This window comes from Aegilops tauschii, chromosome 7, assembly GCF_002575655.3.
Source record: "Aegilops tauschii subsp. strangulata cultivar AL8/78 chromosome 7, Aet v6.0, whole genome shotgun sequence".
In the NCBI taxonomy this organism is placed as follows: Eukaryota; Viridiplantae; Streptophyta; class Magnoliopsida; order Poales; family Poaceae; genus Aegilops; species Aegilops tauschii.
In genome coordinates this window covers 174,960,967-174,981,199 of record NC_053041.3, presented here as the reverse complement: position 1 = coordinate 174,981,199, position 20,233 = coordinate 174,960,967, and the positions used below count along the sequence as shown (strand labels likewise).

Genomic DNA, 20,233 nt, shown 5'->3' with positions numbered 1-20,233 from the left:
CGCACATGCATGCATGCATTTGTTCCTCGTGTCATGCATGGATGATGGTGCGTCCATGTACATGACCATTCACAATTGAAAATTTTCTGCTCGATGGATATGAGTAGATGCATTACACATATGTGCACTGGTAGAATCAGGGGTCCTACCGGACCTGCTCCGGAGGTTGTAGGGGAAGGATGGAGCGGGGCGAGGCGATGAGCGAGCGCGCTGGCGGCTGGACGTCGTCGCATCGGAGGGAGATGGCGGCGGCTAGGGTTCCGGCTCCTCTGGGAGCCGGGCAATAGGGATAATAATATTCTTATTGCTTAATCTGAAAAAGAGTCTTACATCATATATTTATAACCTAGATAACTTGCTTACGAATTAACCTAAGATAACTTGTGGGCTAAGATTGCCCGGTGGGCCTTCTACGGCCGTAAGCCAGGCCGGTCATAACATCTCTCCCCGCCTGCACAAACATCTCGTCCTCGAGCTGAAAGTCTGGATAGTGTTGACGGAACTCATCACGCTGCTCCCAAGTGGCCTTGTCCTCCGGAAGTCCAGCCCACTGAATCAGCACGTACCACACCCCGCGACGGAGCTGGGCCTTCATGACCTTCTCCGGTCCCGAAAGGATGCGCCCGTCGAAGGTGGGAGGCAACACGGAAGGGGCCACATGTGGCGCCCCATGGAAAGGCTTCAGCAGCACCACATGGAAGATGTCGTGGATGCGGGCACCGGCAGGAAGCTGAAGGCGGTAAGCCACCTTCCCGATGCGCTCCAAGACAGAAAAAGGCCTGGCGTAACGAGGGCCCAGCTTGTGCTTCGCGCGCGGGTCCAGTGACTGCGTAGAGTGCTACCTCTTGAGCACTACCTTGGTTTTCCCTTGAAGAGGAAAGGGTGATGCAGTAAAGTAGCATAAGTATTTCCCTCAGTTTTTGAGAACCAAGGAATCAATCCAGTAGGAGACCACGCTCGAGTCCCACGCACCTACACAAACAAATAAGAACCTCGCAACCAACGCGATAAAGGGGTTGTCAATCTCTTCACGGTCACTTACGAGAGTGAGATCTGATAGAGATGATAAGATAATATTTTTGGTATTTTTATGGTAGAGACTAAAAGTAAATAAAGCAAAATAAACGGCGCGAGAAGTAGCTTGTTGTCGGGAGATTAATATGATGGAAAATAGACCCGGGGGCCATAGGTTTCACTAGTGGCTTCTCTCAAGATAGCATAAGTATTACGGTGGGTAAATGAATTACTGTCGAGCAATTGATAGAATTGAGCATAGTTATGAGAATATCTAGGTATGATCAAGTATATAGGCATCACGTCCGTGACAAGTAGACCGACTCCTGCCTGCATCTACTACTATTACTCCACACATCGACCGCCATCCAGCATGCATCTAGAGTATTAAGTTCAAAAGAACAGAGTAACGCTTTAAGCAAGATGACATGATGTAGAGGGATAAACTCATGCAATATGATATAAACCCCCATCTTTTTATCCTCGATGGCAACAATACAATACGTGACGCTTCCCCTACTGTCACTGGGATCGAGCACCGCAAGATTGAACCCAAAGCTAAGCACTTCTCCCATTGCAAGAAAGATCAATCTAGTAGGCCAAACCAAACTGATAATTCGAAGAGACTTGCAAAGATAACCAATCATACATAAAAGAATTCATAGGAGATTCAATATTGTTCATAGATAATCTTGGTCATAAACCCACAATTCATCGGATCTCGAGAAACACACCGCAAAAAGAAGAGTTACATCGAATAGATCTCCAAGAGAATCGAGGAGAACTTTGTATTGAGATCCAAAGAGAGAGAAGAAGCCATATAGCTAATAACTATGGACCCGAAGGTCTGAGGTAAACTACTCACACATCATCGGAGAGGCTATGGTGTTGATGTAGAAGCCCTCCGTGATCAATGCCCCCTCCGGCGGAGCGCTGGAAAAGGCCCCAAGATGGGATCTCACGGGTACAGAAGGTTGCGGCAGTGGAAATTGGTTTTTTTTGCTCCGTATCTGATGTTTCCAGGGTATATGAGTATATATAGGCGAAGGAGGTTGGTCAGGGGAGCTACGAGGGGCCCACGAGGGTGGAGGGCGCGCCCAGGGGGGTAGGCGCGCCCCCTGCCTCGTGGCCTCCTCGTTCGTTTCTTGACGTCCACTCCAAGTCCTCTAGATCACGTTTGTTCTGAAAATCACGTTCCCGAAGGTTTTATTCCGTTTGGACTCCGTTTGATATTCCTTTCCTTCGAAACACTGAAATAGGCAAAAAAAACAGCAATTCTGGCTGGGCCTCCGGTTAATAGGTTAGTCCCAAAAATAATATAAAAGTGTATAATAAAGCCCATTAAACATCCAAAACAGAATATATAATAGCATGGAACAATCAAAAATTATAGATACGTTGGAGACGTATCAAGCATCCCCAAGCTTAATTCCTGCTCGTCCTCGAGTAGGTAAATGATAAAAATAGAATTTTTGATGTGGAATGCTACTTAGCACAATTTTCAATGTAATTCTCTTATTTATGGTATGAATATTCAGATCCGAAAGATTCCAGATAAAAGTTTAATATTGACATAAAAGTAATAATACTTCAAGCATACTAATAAAGCAATCATCTCTTCTCAAAATAAAATGGCTAAAGAAAGTTATCCCTACAAAATCATATAGTCTGGCTATGCTCTATCTTCACCACACAAAATATTTAAATCATGCACAACCCCGATGACAAGCCAAGCAATCGTTTCATACTTTTGGTGTTCTCAAACTTTTCAATCTTCACGCAATACATGAGCGTGAGCCATGGATATAGCACTATAGGTGGAATAGAATGGTGGTTGTGGAGAAGACAAAAAGGAGAAGATAGTCTCACATCAACTAGGCGTATCAACGGGCTATGGAGATGCCCATTAATAGATATTAATGTGAGTGAGTAGGGATTGCCATGCAATGGATGCACTAGAGCAATAAGTGTATGAAAGCTCAATAATGAAAACTAAGTGGGTGTGCATCCAACTTGCTTGCTCACGAAGACCTAGGGCAATTTGAGGAAGCCCATCATTGGAATATACAAGCCAAGTTCTATAATGAAAAATTCCCACTAGTATATGAAATTGACAAATCAAGAGACTCTCTATCATAAAGATCATGGTGCTACTTTGAAGCACAATTGTGGAAAAAGGATAGTAGCATTGTCCCTTCTCTCTTTCTCTCTCTTTTTTAGTTGGGCATTTTCTCTTATTTTTTGCCTCTTTTTTTTTCTTTTTTTATTTAGTCCGGAGTCTCATCCCGACTTATGGGGGAATCATAGTCTCCATCATTCTTTCCTCCCTTGGGACAATGCTCTAATAATGATGATCATCACACTTTTATTTACTTACAACTCAAGTATTACAACTCAATACTTAGAACAAAAATATGACTCTATATGAATGCCTCCGGTGGTGTACCGGGATATGCAATGAATCAAGAGTGACATGTATGAAAATTATGAACGGTGGCTTTGCCACAAATACGATGTCAACTACATGATCATGCAAAGCAATATGACAATGATGGAGTGTGTCATAGTAAACGGAACAGTGGTAAGTTGCATGGCAATATATCTCGGAATGTCCATGCAAAAGCCATGATAGGTAGGTATGGTGGCTGTTTTGAGGAAGGTATATGGTGGGTGTATGATACCGGCGAAAAGTGCGCGGTAATAGAGAGGCTAGCAATGGTGGAAGGATGAGAGTGCGTATAATCCATGGACTCAACATTAGTCAAAAGAACTCATATACTTGTTGCCAAAATCTATTAGTTATCAAAACAAAGTATTACGCGCATGCTCCTAGGGGGGATAGATTGGTAGGAAAAGACCATTGCTCGTCCCCGACCGCCACTCATAAGGAAGACAATCAATAAATAAATCATGCTCCGACTTCATCACATAACGGTTCACCATACGTGCATGCTACGGGCATCACAAACTTTAACACAAGTATTTCTCAAATTCATAACCACTCAACTAGCATGAGTCTAATATCACCATCTTCATATCTCAAAACAATTATCAAGCATCAAACTTCTCTTAGTATTCAACCAACTTATAAGAAAGTTTTTACTAATCTTGGATGCCTATCATATTAGGACTAATTTCACAATTAAAGAAAATTACCATGCTGTTTTGTAGGACTCTCAAAATGGTATAAGTGAAGCATGAGATAACAATAGTTTCTATAAAACAAACCACCGCCGTGCTCTAAAAGATATAAGTGAAGTACTAGAGCAAAAACTATATAGCTCAAAAGATATAAGTGAAGCACATAGAGTATTCTAATAAATTCCGAATCATGTGTGTGTCTCTCAAAAGGTGTGTACAGCAAGGATGATTGTGGTAAACTAAAAGCAAAGACTCAAATCATACAAGACGCTCCAAGCAAAATACATATCATGTGGTGAATAAAAATATAGCTCCAAGTAAATTTACCGATGGACGAAGACGAAAGAGGGGATGCCTTCCGGGGCAGGGGCATCCCCAAGCTTTGGCTTTTTGGTGTCCTTGGATTTACCTTGGGGTGCCTCGGGAATCCCCAAGCTTATGCTCTTGCCACTCCTTGTTCCATAATCCATCAAATCCTTACCCAAAACTTGAAAACTTCACAACACAAAACTTAACAGGAAATCTCATGAGCTCCGTTAGCAAAAGAAAACAAAACACCACTTCAAGGTACTGTATTGAACTCATTATTTATTTATATTGGTGTTAAACCTACTGTATTCCAACTTCTCTATGGTTTATAAACTCTTTTACTAGCCATAGATTCATCAAAATAAGCAAACAACACACGAAAAACAGAATCTGTCAAAAACAGAACAGTCTGTAGTAATATGTAACTAACACAAACTTCTGGAACTCCAAAAATTCTACCAAAATAGGACGACCTAGATAATTTGTTTATTGATCTGCTGCAATTTGAATCAGTATTTCATCACATTCTGGTGATTTTTAACAATTGTTTTTGTGAACAGAAAGTTTCTGGAATTTTCAGCAAGATCAAATAACTATCATCCAAGAAGATCCTATAGGTTTCACTTGGCACAAACACTAATTAAAACATAAAAACACATCTAACCAGAAGCTAGATCAAAGATTTATTCCTAAACAGAAGCAGAAAGAAAAAAACCAAAATAAAATTGGGTTTCCTCCCAACAAGCGCTATCGTTTAACGCCCTTAGCTAGACATAAAAACAAGGATAGATCTAGGTATTGCCATGTTTGGTATTGAGAAAGAAAAGAGAAAATTTATTATCTATAGCATTTATCTTTCTATTTTGAGAAAGCACATGGCCATTAATGGTGGAAGAAAGATTAAGTACGCTACGGAAATTTGCATCTAAGCTAGCCTTCATCTCTTTGATAATTTCGTTTTGGTAAAAGCACAAAAGAGAGGTGGATTCAACTTTCTCACTCATAGGGTGCCAAATATAGTTTTCATCTTTTCATAGGTATCTATGGGATCCCTTTCAAGAAAACCCTCTTCAAAAATAGAATCTAAAACTTGCTTGAACGAGGCGGGCAGCCCAACATAAAAGCTTTTTAGGTATATCTCAATTTGATATTGGGGCACATAGCTAGCTCGGATCCTTAAAAGCATATCCCAAGCATCTTTCAAAGACTCATCAAGTAAATAACAAAAAATTCCGGGATCATCTTCATCGATATTATTCAAACACACGTTGATAATCCCTGTAGGCCTTTCCATAGCATCATTATTTATGACCTTAGAGAGGACAGAGGGACTATCCAAAATATTAAAACCCTGGAGAGAGCCCTTAGCCCTTTTTGATTCGGCCATGGCATAAGAAAAACAACGGAAAAGAGGGCGAATAAAACGGCAAGGGTGAAGTGGGGGACAGGAAAACGAGAGGCAATTGGCAAATAATGTAATGCGAGGGATAAGAGTTTGTGATGGGTACTTGGTATGTCTTGACTTGTGCGTAGACTCCCCGGCAACGGCGCCAGAAATCCTTCTTGCTACCTCTTGAGCACTGTGTTGGTTTTCCCTTGAAGAGGAAAGGGTGATGCAGTAAAGTAGCGTAAGCATTTCCCTCAGTTTTTGAGAACTAGGGTATCAATCCAGTAGGAGACCATGCTCGAGTCCCACGCACCTACACAAACAAATAAGAACCTCGCAACCAACGCGATAAAGGGGTTGTCAATCCCTTCACGGTCACTTACGAGAGTGAGATCTGATAGAGATGATAAGATAATATTTTTGGTATTTTTATGGTAAAGACTAAAAGTAAAGAAAGCAAAATAAACGACACCAGAAATAGCTTGTTGTCGGGAGATTAGTATGATGGAAAATAGACCCGGGGGCCATGGGTTTCACTCGTGGCTTCTCTCAAGATAGCATAAGTATTACGGTGGGTAAACGAATTACTGTCGAGGAATTGATAGAATTGAGCATAGTTACGAGAATATCTAGGTATGATCATGTATATAGGCATCACGTCCGTGACAAGTAGACCGACTCCTGCCTACATCTACTACTATTACTCCACACATCGACCGCTATCCAACATGCATCTAGAGTATTAAGTTCATAAGAACAGAGTAACGCTTTAAGCAAGATGACATGATGTAGAGGGATAAACTCATGCAATATGATATAAACCCCCCATCTTTTTATCCTCGATGGCAACAATACAATACGTGTCGTTTCCCCTACTGTCACTGGGATCGAGCACCGCAAGATTGAACCCAAAGCTAAGCACTTCTCCCATTGCAAGAAAGATCAATCTAGTAGGCCAAACCAAATTGATAATTCAAAGAGACTTGCAAAGATAACCAATCATACATAAAAGAATTCATAGGAGATTCAAATATTGTTCATAGATAATCTTGATCATAAACCCACAATTCATCGGATCTCGACAAACACACCGCAAAAAGAAGAGTTACATCGAATAGATCTCCAAGAGAATCGAGGAGAACTTTGTATTGAGATCCAAAGAGAGAGAAGAAGCCATCTAGCTAATAACTATGGACCCGAAGGTCTGAGGTAAACTACACACATCATGGGAGAGGCTATGGTGTTGATGTAGAAGCCCTCCGTGATCAATGCCCCCTCCGGCGGAGCGCCGGAAAAGGCCCCAAGATGGGATCTCACGGGTACAGAAGGTTGCGGCGGTGGAAATAGGGTTTTTTCTCCGTATCTGATGTTTCCAGGGTATATGAGTATATATAGGCGAAGGAGGTCGGTCAGGGGAGCTACGAGGGGCCCACGAGGGTGGAGGGTGCACCCAGGGGGGTAGGCGCACCCCTGCCTCGTGGCCTCCTCGTTCATTTCTTGACATCCACTCCAAGTCCTCTGGATCACGTTTGTTTCGAAAATCATGTTCCCGAAGGTTTTATTCCGTTTGGACGCCATTTGATATTCCTTTCCTTCGAAACACTGAAATAGGCAAAAAAACAGCAATTCGGGCTGGGCTTCCGGTTAATAGGTTAGTCCCAAAAATAATATAAAAGTGTATAATAAAGCCCATTAAACATCCAAAACAGAATATATAATAGCATGGAACAATCAAAATTATAGATACGCTGGAGACGTATCATAGAGCGGTGAAGAAGACGCAGCCACACCCAATCTCCCACCGCGAACTCTGCCTCGTGATGGTGGTCGTCGTAGTGGTGCTTGTCCAGCTGCTGGGCCTAAAGAAGGCGTTGCTAGACTTCGGCCAACATCTCGTCCCGACGCCGCAGAAGCTCACCCGCCACCTCTGTCCGAGCCGTGGCCGAATCAACTGGATTGATGGCCGGGGGCGGTCGGCCATAGACCACCTCAAAAGGAGTGGCGCGTAGGGCGGAGTGGTAGGAGGTGTTGTAGTAGTACTCCGCCCATGAGAGCCAGCCCACCCAAGCGCGCGGACGATCACCTATGACACAACGCAAATACATGGCAATCACCTTGTTGACAACCTCGGACTGGCCGTCCGTCTGAGGATGGAAGGCCGTGCTCAGGCGGAGTTTCACGCCCGCCAACTGGAAGAGATCGCGCCAGACATGTCCGGTGAACAACGGGTCCCGATCGCTGACGATCGAAGAGGGAAACCCGATGGAGGCGAACTATCCCGTCGAAGAAGGTGCGGGCCACGGAGGCAACAGTGTATGGATGACCGAGCGCAATGAAGTGAGCATACTTGGAGAAGCGGTCCACCACCGTGAGAATGACTGATTTGCCGCCCACCTTAGGGAGGCCCTCGATGAAGTCCATGGAGATATCCGCCCAGACCTGAGACGACACCTCCAATGGCTGGAGCAGACCAGCTGGCCGTAGTGTCTCCGTCTTGTTGCGCTGACACGTCACACAAGACCGGACCCAGTCTCGGACCAGGGCCCGATCACCAGGGATGTAGAGAATCGGCGCGGAGACGATGGAGGGTTTTCTGTACCCCCTCATGGCCCGCCGAGTGGGCCAGCAGCAGCACCTGGTGACGGAGATCGTCAAGCGCCGGCACGAAGACGCGGCTCCCCTGAAGGAGCAACCCATCGGCGAGGCGCCAAGGCTCCTCCAGCTCGCCCGCAGCCAACTGTTGCTGAAGAAGAAGAGCGTCGGGTGCAGCCGCCATCGCGCAGCGAATGTCGGTAAAGAGGCCGAAGGTTGGCCTGGAGCGGAGGCAGAGCGCCGTCCCCTCGGAGGCGCCGCCGGTGGTGTCGTGGTCGGCGTTGTGGCAAGACAAGGCATCGACGACGGTTAAGGCGGCTCGGACGATACTCGACGGAGAAGTCGAAGCCGAAGAGCTTGCTGATCCACTGGTGTTGCGGCACGGTCGAGAGCCTCTGGTCCAGCAAGAACTTGAGGCTGTAGTGGTCCATGCGAATCTGGAAAGACCGACCCCACAGATAGGGCCGCCAATGGCGCACCGCCTGCACCAAGCCAATGAGCTCCCGCTCGTACGCCGTGAGCTTAAGGTGGCGCGGAGCGAAAGGCCTGCTAAAGAAAGCGAGAGGCCCATCGCCCTGATGAAGCACGGCGCCGAACCCGGCGCCCGAGGCGTCACAGTCCACCATGAACGGGCGGTCAAAGTCCGGCATCTGAAGAACAGGGCCCGTCATGAGGGCCCCCTTGAGGGCCTCGAAGGCCACCGTCGCCTCGTCGTCCCACGCGAAGGCGTCGCGGCGCAGCAAACGCATGAGTGGCGATGCGATGAGGCCGAATTCCCGGATAAACTTCCGGTAGTATCCCGGAGGCCGATAAAATCGCGAAGAGCCCGCGGTGAGTGCGGCATCGGCCAGGCTGCGATGGCCGCCACCTTGTCGGCATCCATAGAAACCCCGTCGGCCGAGATGACGTGGCTGAGGTAGGCGACTGAAGGTGTCTCGAACGAGCACTTCAAGCACTTAAGATGAAGATGGTGCGCCCGAAGCTCGCTGAAGATGATGGCGACGTGCTGGAGGTGCTCCGCCCATGAGGCGCTGTAGATAAGAATGTCATCAAAGAAAACGAGCACAAACCGACGTAAGTAGGGCCTGAGGACATCGTTCATCAGAGCCTGGAAGGTCGCCGGGGCGTTGGAGAGGCCAAAGGGCATCACCAAGAACTCGAAGTGGCCGTGGTGAGTCTGAAACGCCGTCTTGGCGATGTCGTCCGGGTGCATGCGCACCTGGTGGTACCCCGACCGGAGATCGAGCTTGGTGAAGAAGCACGCCCCGTGTAGCTCATCCAGGAGCTCATCGACCACCGGAATAGGAAACTTGTCCATGAGTGTGACAGCATTAAGGGCACGATAGTCGATGTAGAAGCGCCACATGTCATCCAACTTGCGGACGAGGAGCACCGGCGTGGTAAACGGCGACGTGGAGATCGGAATGATGCCCGCCGCGAGCATGAGCGCACACTGCCGCTCCAACTCGTCCTTCTGCAGCTGCGGATAGCGGTAAGGACGCACCGCCACTGGTGCGGAGCTCGGCAGGAGATGGATACGGTGATCATAAGCCTGGGCGGGCGGAAGGCCCCGCGGCTCGGTGAAGAGGTCGCCGTGCTGCTGCAGAAGGTGCTCGGCCTCGGAGGTAGCCATGGCCAGCTGAAGCTGTGGCGTCGCCGGTGCGGCGCCCCCAACACCGTCCCACTGGATGCGGCGGCCCAACCGCCAGAAGGTCACCATCAGCGCGTCGAAGTCCCAAAGTATGGGGCCGAGAGTCCGCAGGAAGTCGACGCCAAGGATGAAGTCGAAGCAGCCCAAGTCGATGCCCGCACAGGTGATGGAGAAGTGTTCATCGCCGATGGTGATGGGTACGTCTCGTGCGAGGCCATGGCACCGGAGGCGATCGCTGTTGGCCACCGTGACCCGAAGTTGCTCCCCGCCCGTCGGCTGAAGCGCTAAGCGACGCATGGTAGCCTCGGGCAGGAAGTTATGGGTGGAGCCTGTACCCACCAAGGCCACCAAGCACTCACCGTGTATCATCACCGGCAAGAGCCTGGTCCGCTCATCGCGGATGCCGGCGAGCGTGTGGAGAGATACCACGAGGGCCGTCGCCGGGGCAGGCGTGGGTGCGCCCTCAGCAGCCGCTGGGGGCGGTAGGGCATCGGCCCCGTCGGCCATGGCGTCCTCCTCGGTGAAGTCGACCATCTCCAAGTAGAAGAGGCGCGGGCAGACTTGGCTCGGCGTATAGGGCTCATCACAGTTAAAGCAGAGGCCCTGGCGCCGCCGCTCCATCTGCTCCGCCGGAGAGAAGCGACGGAAGGGTCGCATCGTGACCGGGGTAGTAGTCGCCGGTGCGGCCGGAGGTGGCCGGCCCGGCGCAGGGGACGGTCGGGCGGCCTGCCGGACTCCTCGGGCCGGGGCGGCCGGCTGCATGGCCTGGGCACGAGCCTCGAAGGCGCGGGCGTAATACATGGCCGTCTGGAGATCCTGAGGGCCGCGAAGCTCCACGTCCACGCGAATGTGATCCGGAAGGCCATCGACAAAGAGGTTGGCTCGCTGCTGCGCCGTCACGCCCGACGCATGGCATGCCAGGGCCTGGAAGCGGTCGGCGAAGTCCTGCACCATAGAGGTGAAGGGAAGGCGGCCGAGCTCTGCCAGGCGGCTCCCGCGAACCGGAGGTCCAAAGCGAAGGAAGCAGAGCTCGCGGAAGCGCTCCCAAGGAGGCATGGCGCCCTCGTCCTGCTCGAGAGCGTAATACCACGTCTGTGCCGCGCCGCGGAGGTGGTAAGAGGCGAGCCAGGTACGCTCCGATGCGAGGGTGTGCTGCCCCTACAGTCACCGGGAAAGGACACCACAAGATTGAACCCAAAGCTAAGCACTTCTCCCATTGCAAGAAAGATCAATCTAGTAGGCCAAACCAAACTGATAATTCGAAGAGACTTGCAAAGATAACCAATCATACATAAAAGAATTCAGAGAAGATTCAAATATTGCTCATAGATAGACTTGATCATAAACCCACAATTCATCGGTCTCAACAAACACACCACAAAAGAAGATTACATCGAATATATCTCCACAAGAGAGGGTGAGAACATTGTATTGAGATCCAAAAAGAGAGAAGAAGCCATCTAGCTAATAACTATGGACCCAAAGGTCTGAGGTAAACTACTCACACATCATCGGAGAGGCTATGGTGTTGATGTAGAAGCCCTCCGTGATCGATGCCCCCTCCGGCGGAGCTCCGGAAAAGGCCCCAAGATGGGATCTCACGGGTACAGAAGGTTGCGGCGGTGGAATTAGGTTTTTGGCTCCGTATCTGGTAGTTTGGGGGTACGTAGGTATATATAGGAGGAAGAAGTACGTCGGTGGAGCAACGTGGGCCCCACGAGGGTGGAGGGCGCGCCCAGGGGGGTAGGCGCGCCCCCTACCTCGTGCCTTCCTGGTTGATGTCTTGACTTAGGGTCCAAGTCCTCTGGATCACGTTCGTTTCGAAAATCACGTTCCCGAAGATTTCATTCCGTTTGGACTCCGTTTGATATTCTTTTTCTGCGAAACTCTGAAATAGGCAAAAAACAACAATTCTGGGCTGGGCCTCCAGTTAATAGGTTAGTCCCAAAAATAATATAAAAGTGTATAATAAAGCCCTTTAATGTCCAAAACAGAATATAATATAGCATGGAACAATAAAAAATTATAGATACGTTGGAGACGTATCAAGCATCCCCAAGCTTAATTCCTGCTCGTCCTCGAGTAGGTAAATGATAAAAACAAATTTTTTGATGTGGAATGCTACTTGGCATAATTTCAATTTAATACTCTTAATTGTGGTATGAATATTCAGATCTGAAAGATTCAAGACAAAAGTTTAATGTTGACATAAAAATAATAATACTTCAAGCATACTAACTAAGCAATTATGTCTTCTCAAAATAACATGACCAAAGAAAGTTATCCCTACAAAATCATATAGTCTGGCTATGCTCTATCTTCACCACACAAAGTATTTAAATCATGCACAACCCCGATGACAAGCCAAGCAATTGTTTCATACTTTTGATGTTCTCAAACTTTTTCAATCTTCACGCAATACATGAGCGTGAGCCATGGACATAGCACTATATGTGGAATAGAATGGTGGTTGTGGAGAAGACAAAAAGGAGAAGATAGTCTCACATCAACTAGGCGTATCAACGGGCTATGGAGATGCCCATTAATAGATATCAATGTGAGTGAGTAGGGATTGCCATGCAACGGATGCACTAGAGCTATAAGTATATGAAAGCTCAACAAAAGGAACTAAGTGGGTGTGCATCCAACTCGCTTGCTCACGAAGACCTAGGGCATTTTGAGTAAGCCCATCATTGGAATATACAAGCCAAGTTCTATAATGAAAATTTCCCACTAGTATATAAAAGTGATATCATAGGAGACTCTCTATCATGAAGATTATGGTGTTACTTTGAAGCACAAGTGTGGTAAAAGGATAGTAACATTGTCCCTTCTCTCTTTTTCTCTCATTTTTTGGGCCTTTTTTTATGGCCTTCCCTTTTTTTATTTAGTCTGGAGTCTCATCCCGACTTGTGGGGGAATCATAGTCTCCATCATCCTTTCCTCACTTGGGACAATGCTCTAAAAAATGATGATCATCACACTTTTATTTACTTACAACTCAACAATTACAACTCAATACTTAGAACAAAATATGACTCTATGTGAATGCCTCTGGCGGTGTACCGGGATATGCAATGAATCAAGAGTGACATGTATGAAAGAATTATGAACGGTGGCTTTGCCACAAATACGATGTCAACTACATGATCATGCGAGGCAATATGACAATGATGGAGCGTGTCATAATAAACTGAACGGTGGTAAGTTGCATGGCAATATATCTCGGAATGGCTATGGAAATGCCATGGTAGGTAGGTATGGTGGCTGTTTTGAGGAAGGTATATGGTGGGTGTATGATACCGGCGAAAAGTGCGCGGTATTAAAGAGGCTAGCAATGGTGGAAGGAAGAAAAGTGCGTATAATCCATGGACTCAACATTAGTCATAAATAACTCATATACTTATTGCAAAAATCTACATGTTATCAAAGCAAAGTATTACGCGCATGCTCCTAGGGGGATAGATTGGTAGGGAAAGACCATCGCTCATCCCCGACCGCCACTCATAAGGAAGACAATCAATAAATAAATCATGCTCCGACTTCATCACATAACGGTTCACCATACGTGCATGCTACGGGAATCACAAAATTTAACACAAGTATTTCTCAAATTCACAACTACTCAACTAGCATGACTCTAATATCACCATCTCCATATCTCAAAACAATTATCAAGTATCTAACTTCTCATAGTATTCAACACACTCATAAGAATTTTTTTACTAATCTTGAATGCCTATCATAATTAAAGCAAATTACCATGCGGTTTTGTAGGACTCTCAAAATAATCTAAGTGAAGCATGAGAGAACAATAGTTTCTATAAAACAAATCCACCACCGTGCTCTAAAAGATATAAGTGAAGCATTAGAGCAAAAACTATATAACTCAAAAGATATAAGTGAAGCACATAGAGTATTCTAACAATTTCTGAATCATGTGTGTCTCTCTCAAAAGGTGTGTACAGCAAGGATTATTGTGGCAAACTAAGAAACAAAGACTCAAATAATACAAGACGCTCTAAGCAAAACACATATCATGTGGTGAATAAAAATATAGCTCCAAGTAAAGTTACCGATGGAAGTAGACGAAAGAGGGGATGCCTTCCGGGGCATCCCCAAGCTTTGGCTTTTAGGTGTCCTTAGATTATCTTGGGGTGCCTTGGGCATCCCCAAGCTTAGGCTCTTGCCACTCCTTATTCCATAATCCATCAAGTCCTTTACCCAAAACTTGGAAACTTCACAACACAAAACTCAGCAGAAAATCTCGTGAGCTCCGCTAGCGAAAGAAAACAAAACACCACTTCAAGGTACTGTAATGAACTCATTCTTTATTTATATTGGTGTTAAACCTACTGTATTCCAACTTCTCTATGGTTTATAAACTATTTTACTAGCCATAGATTCATCAAAATAAGCAAACAACACACGAAAAATAGAATCTGTCAAAAACAGAGCAGTCTGTAGTAATCTGTAACTAACACAAACTTCTGGAACTCAAAAAATTCAGCCAAAATAAAACGAGAGGCAAATGGCAAATAATGTAATGCGGGAGATGAGGGTTTGTGATGGGTACTTGGTATGTTGACTTTTGCGTAGACTCCCCGGCAACGGCGTCAGAAATGGCTCGTTGTCGGGAGTCAAATCTTGACTTGACTTCGCGTAAGCCTCCCCGGCAACGGCGCCAGAAATCCTTCTTGCTACCTCTTGAGCACTGCGTTGGTTTTCCCTTGAAGAGGAAAGGGTGATGAAGTAAAGCAGCATAAGTATTTCCCTCAGTTTTTGAGAACCAAGGTATCAATCCAGTAGGAGGCCACGCACGAGTCCCTCGCACCTACACAAACAAATAAAATCCTCGCAACCAACGCAATAAAGGGGTTGTCAATCCCTTCACGGTCACTTACGAAAGTGAGATCTGATACATATGATAAGATAATATTTTTGGTATTTTTATGATAAAGATGCAAAGTAAAATAAAAGGCAATAAAATAGCTAAGTGTTGGAAGATTAATATGATGGAAAATAGACCCGGGGGCCATAGGTTTCACTAGTGGCTTCTCTCGAGAGCATAAGTATTACGGTGGGTAAACAAATTACTGTTGAGCAATTGACAGAATTGAGTATAGTTATGAGAATATCTAGGTATGATCATGTATATAGGCATCACGTCCGCGACAAGTAGACCGACTCATGCCTGCATCTACTACTATTACTCCACACATCGACCGCTATCCAGCATGCATCTAGAGTATTAAGTTCAAAAGAACAGAGTAACACTTTAAGTAAGATGACATGATGTAGAGGGATAAACTCATGCAATATGATATAAACCCCATCTTGTTATCCTCGATGGCAACAATACAATACGTGCCTTGCTGCCCCTACTGTCACTGGGAAAGGACACCGCAAGATTGAACCCAAAGCTAAGCACTTCTCCCATTGCAAGAAAGATCAATCTAGTAGGCCAAACCAAACTGATAATTCGAAGAGACTTGCAAGGATAACCAATCATACGTAAAAGAATTCAGAGAAGATTCAAATATTGCTCATAGATAAACTTGATCATAAACCCACAATTCATCGGTCTCAACAAACACACCGCAAAAGAAGATTACATCGAATAGATCTCCACAAGAGAGGGGGAGAACATTGTATTGAGATCCAAAAAGAGAGAAGAAGCCATCTAGCTAATAACTATGGACCCGAAGGTCTGAGGTAAACTACTCACACATCATCGAAGAGGCTATGGTGTTGATGTAGAAGCCCTGCGTGATCGATGCCCCCTCCGGCGGAGCTCCGGAAAAGGCCCCAAGATGGGATCTCATGGGTACAGAAGGTTGCGGCGGTGGAATTAGGTTTTTGGCTCCGTATGTGGTAGTTTGGGGGTACGTAGGTATATATAGGAGGAAGAAGTACGTCGGTGGAGCAACATGGGCCCCACGAGGGTGGAGGGCGCGCCCAGGGGGGTAGGCGCGCCCCCTACCTCGTGCCTTCCTGGTTGATGTCTTGACGTAGGGTCCAAGTCCTCTAGATCACGTTCGTTCCAAAAATCACGTTCCCGAAGGTTTCATTCCGTTTGGACTCCGTTTGATATTCTTTTTCTGCGTAACTCTGAAATAGGCAAAAAACAGCAATTCTGGGCTGGGCCTCCGGTTAATAGGTTAGTCCCAAAAATAATATAAAAGTGTATAATAAAGCCCATTAATGTCCAAAACAGAATATAATATAGCATGGAACAATAAAAAATTATAGATACCTTGGAGACGTATCGGCCGCCCAAGCTGGTAGTGGCGACGGAGAGGGCGGAAACCGGACCTCATGGATCGGCAGTCCCGCCGGCGAGGAGTCCCCTGAGCTGGGTAGAGGTGGCGCCGGTGGTTGCAGCGTCGGCTGCGGAGGGTGGGCGGGCGCGTCGGTGGCCGCGGGGGACGGCGGCTGCAGATACCACAGAGGGGCCGCGGCCGGAGTGGTAACGCCAGGGTGCCCCGCCTGGAACGGCAACAGCGGCAACCCAGTGCAGGCCGGCGCACCCTGGGTCGGCCACGGCAACGCCGGGGGCCCCGCCTAGAACGGCAGCAGCGGCTGCTCGCTGTATGCATGCGCGCCCTGGGACGGCCACGGCAGTGCGGGGTGGCCGTAGGCGGCGATCGGCGCAGCCGGCGGAGGTGCGTACGGCCCAGCCATGTACTGGTGGTACTGGTTCAGGTGGAGCCCTTGGACGGCCATCACGAGATCCCGCAAGGTATTGGTGACCTGTTCCGGCGTGAAGATGGCGGGCGTCGGTGGCGCGGACGTGATGGGGGCCGGCGGCGGTGGGGTGCCCGCGGTGGTGACCGGGCCCGACAGCGTGGGGGCCCCGGCGGTGGACAGCGGGCTGGTGGTCATTGGCGCGGAGGTGACGACGGGCAGCGGCGGCGATGGTGTGGACGAAGACATGATCGAGCCCAAGTCTCTGGATACCAAATTGGTAGAACCAGGGGTCCTACCGGACCTGCTCTGGAGGTTGTAGGGGAAGGATGGAGCGGGGCGAGGCAATGAGCGAGCGCGCCGGCGGCTGGGCGCCATCGCGTCGGAGGGAGATGGCGGCGGCTAGGGTTAGAGGCGGCTAGGGTTCCGGCTCCTCTGGGAGCCGGGCAATAGGGATAATAATATTCTTATTGCTTAATGTGAAAAAGAGTCTTACATCATATATTTATAATCTAGATAACTTGCTTACGAATTAACCTAAGATAACTTGTAGGCTAAGATTGCCCGGTGGGCCTTCTACGGCCGTAAGCCAGGCCGGTCATAACATGCACACACAACTTTTTTATAATTTTCAGTAATTATATATGATATAGAAATTAATAAAAACAAAATAACAAAGTTTTCTAAGAAAGATTAAGTATCATTGGCATTACCCTTGAAGAATAAAAAAACTTGCACAAAACATTACATTCGAATCACACTTTTTGTAATACGCAAAGAATAAACATATAATAGTGCAATTTTCACAATCTACTATAATTTACATACATATTGTGTTGTACTTGCATGTATGCTTACACACCCAAAAATAAAAAAGGAAGTGGTATTAATACTCCCTTTTAAGAAGAAGAAAATAAAAAAATGACAAATTTTGCACAAAGATTATATATAAATTACATTTTTTATAATATGAAAGAATAAACACGTAATAGTGGAATGATATTCGTATTGCCCTTAAAGAAAGAAAATGAAATAAAATAAAAACTAAAATGAAATCAAAATAATAAAGTATTCTATGGAAAAATGAAACCCTTTAAGAAGAAATAAAAAAACAAAATAATGTACTTTTCTAGGGAATAATGAACCCCTTTAAGAAGAAAGAAATAGAGAAAAATATTGCACACAAGTTGCGCTGAAATTGCACTTTAAGTAATATGCAAAAAAGGAATATATAATATTGCAATTTTTTATTGTACTATAATTTACACACATCTTGTATAGTACTTGCGTGTATACTTATTTACACACACAAAAATGAAAAGAACATTTCTCATAAAGAATGAAGTAGTGGCATTGGTACCACCCTTCAAGAAGAAAGAAATATAAAAATGATAAAACTTGCACACAATTAACACATAAATTGCATTATATATATATGGGAGACAAACATATAATAATAGAATTTACATAAAAATAAGTTAAAAAGAAGGAATGAGTTAGTTTCATTGGTATTACCTTTAAATAAGAAAGAAAGCGAAATAAAAACTTAAAACAAAAAAATTCCACACAATTAGTATAAAAATTGCACCTTTTATAAGTATGTAAGAAAGAAACATATATCAATGGAATTTCTGTACTCTAATATACTCCCTTCATTCCATAATGTAGTGCATATTTTTTTAAAGTCAAACCTCATCAACTTTGACCAAGTTTGTGGAGAAAAATATTTACATATAGAATGCCAAACATATATCATTAGGTTCGTCATAAGACATAGTTTCATGTTTTATATGTTTAGTACTCCCTCCGTACCGGTGCATAAGTCATCTTACGTTGTGCGCCGCGACCAAGATGGAGGGGAAAATGAGAGAACTTAATGTTTATTTGTTAATTAATATCATTGCATGCAATGAACTAACCACTGCATGTCGTGCTAGGTAGTCTTAAGTCATTAAAAACATACACGCCCCATGTCCCTTATTGGTTGATTCATTTATTAATGTTAAGAAACAAGAAACAAGGTGAGAGTTAATGCATCGCGTCTAAGTGTTTTGAGAATATTTGGTTTTCGTAAGATGGCTTATGCACCGATACGGAGGGAGTACTGTAGATATAAATAGTTTTCTTTATAATTTTCGTCAAAGTTTATAAAATTTGACTTATAAAAAAATCTATGCGCACTATATTATAAAATGGAGGGAGTAGTATATACATATAGTACTTGCATGCATACATTTACATACACTCAACATCTAAAAATACACATAAAAAAACTCAACTAAAAAGGAAAAAAGGCAAACACGTGCAAAAAACAGAAGCAAGCACAAGGAAAAAGGCATGCACGCACACTAAAATTTTCATGCATTTCATCCATCCATGTGAGTGCAAGAGTCACGAAGTGGAGACATCATGGGGTATGCATCATGCACTTAGCAAGGAAAGGCAGGAAATCGTCTGAATAAATAACAGCGTCGGTCAAATCCATGGGACCTCTTACACACGTTTCATAAAGCACACTGAATAAACGGCAACAAATTCGTTTTTTTCTTTTCGCGAATTCGCGAGATGCGTATCATTCCATTGATAGATAGAAAACAAGAGTGACAGAATTACACGGGTATCACTTTACCACGTACGCAGAGCTGGCGTGAAAAAGTGGTACATGAACAGAATAGATGGGGGTGCTCGACCCCAACCTAGCTATCTACACATTAGGGAGGCATAAAGTTTGCAATGTCCTTGGCCCCGGCAGAAGCCCATGCCCGAGCGTCGTCCTTGATGACCTGTAGAAGTAGCATAGTGGAGGGGTGTATGTGGTCGAAGATGCATGCATTCCGGTGGCGCCAGATGGACCACGCAGCGAGGAGGGCGAGGGAGGCGAGACCTTTCCGCAAGGCCGCTGGAACCCGCCTGGTAGAATCAGCCCACCACTCAAGGAAGCAATCATCGGTGTCCGGAGGGGGGATTGGCAGCCGGCACCAGGCGAAGATCTCATGCCAGATGATCCGGGAGAATGGGCATTGTACGAGAAGGTGATCGAGGGTTTCCAGCACTTGGTCACAGAAGATGCAGCGGTCGTCATGCGGCAAGCTGTGGCGCGAGAGGCGGGCGGCGGACCAGCAATGATCCTGGCTTGCGAGCCACGCAAAGACGCGGATCCGCAGCGGGGCCCACGTGCGCCAGATGAGTTTCCAGTTGGGCGCGATGGTGGAGCCAGCAAACATGGCTCGGTAGCAGGAATTCGCAGTGTAGATGCCCGAGTCGGTCCACTTCCAGCGTAACACGTCGGGGTCGAGAGTTAGGGTTACGGGCTGCAGGGCGCGCCAAAGCTCGACGTATTTGTAACACCCCGGATGTAACTTCCCATATTTGTAACTCCAACTCTTGCCATTTCCGGCTATGTGATATGATATTCCCTCCGTGGTCGGGTTTTGTTTTTCGTTTTGCATTTT

General features: G+C 46.1%; 1 protein-coding gene across 1 annotated transcript; it reads right to left on the bottom strand.

Moving 5' to 3' along the window:
• Positions 1–19,492: 19,492 nt before the first annotated feature.
• LOC141026993 (uncharacterized) lies at positions 19,493–20,005 on the bottom strand. The gene has a single exon (XM_073503900.1). The coding sequence runs from the start codon at positions 20,003–20,005 to the stop codon at positions 19,493–19,495; it is 513 nt and encodes a 170-aa protein (XP_073360001.1).
• Positions 20,006–20,233: the final 228 nt, after the last annotated feature.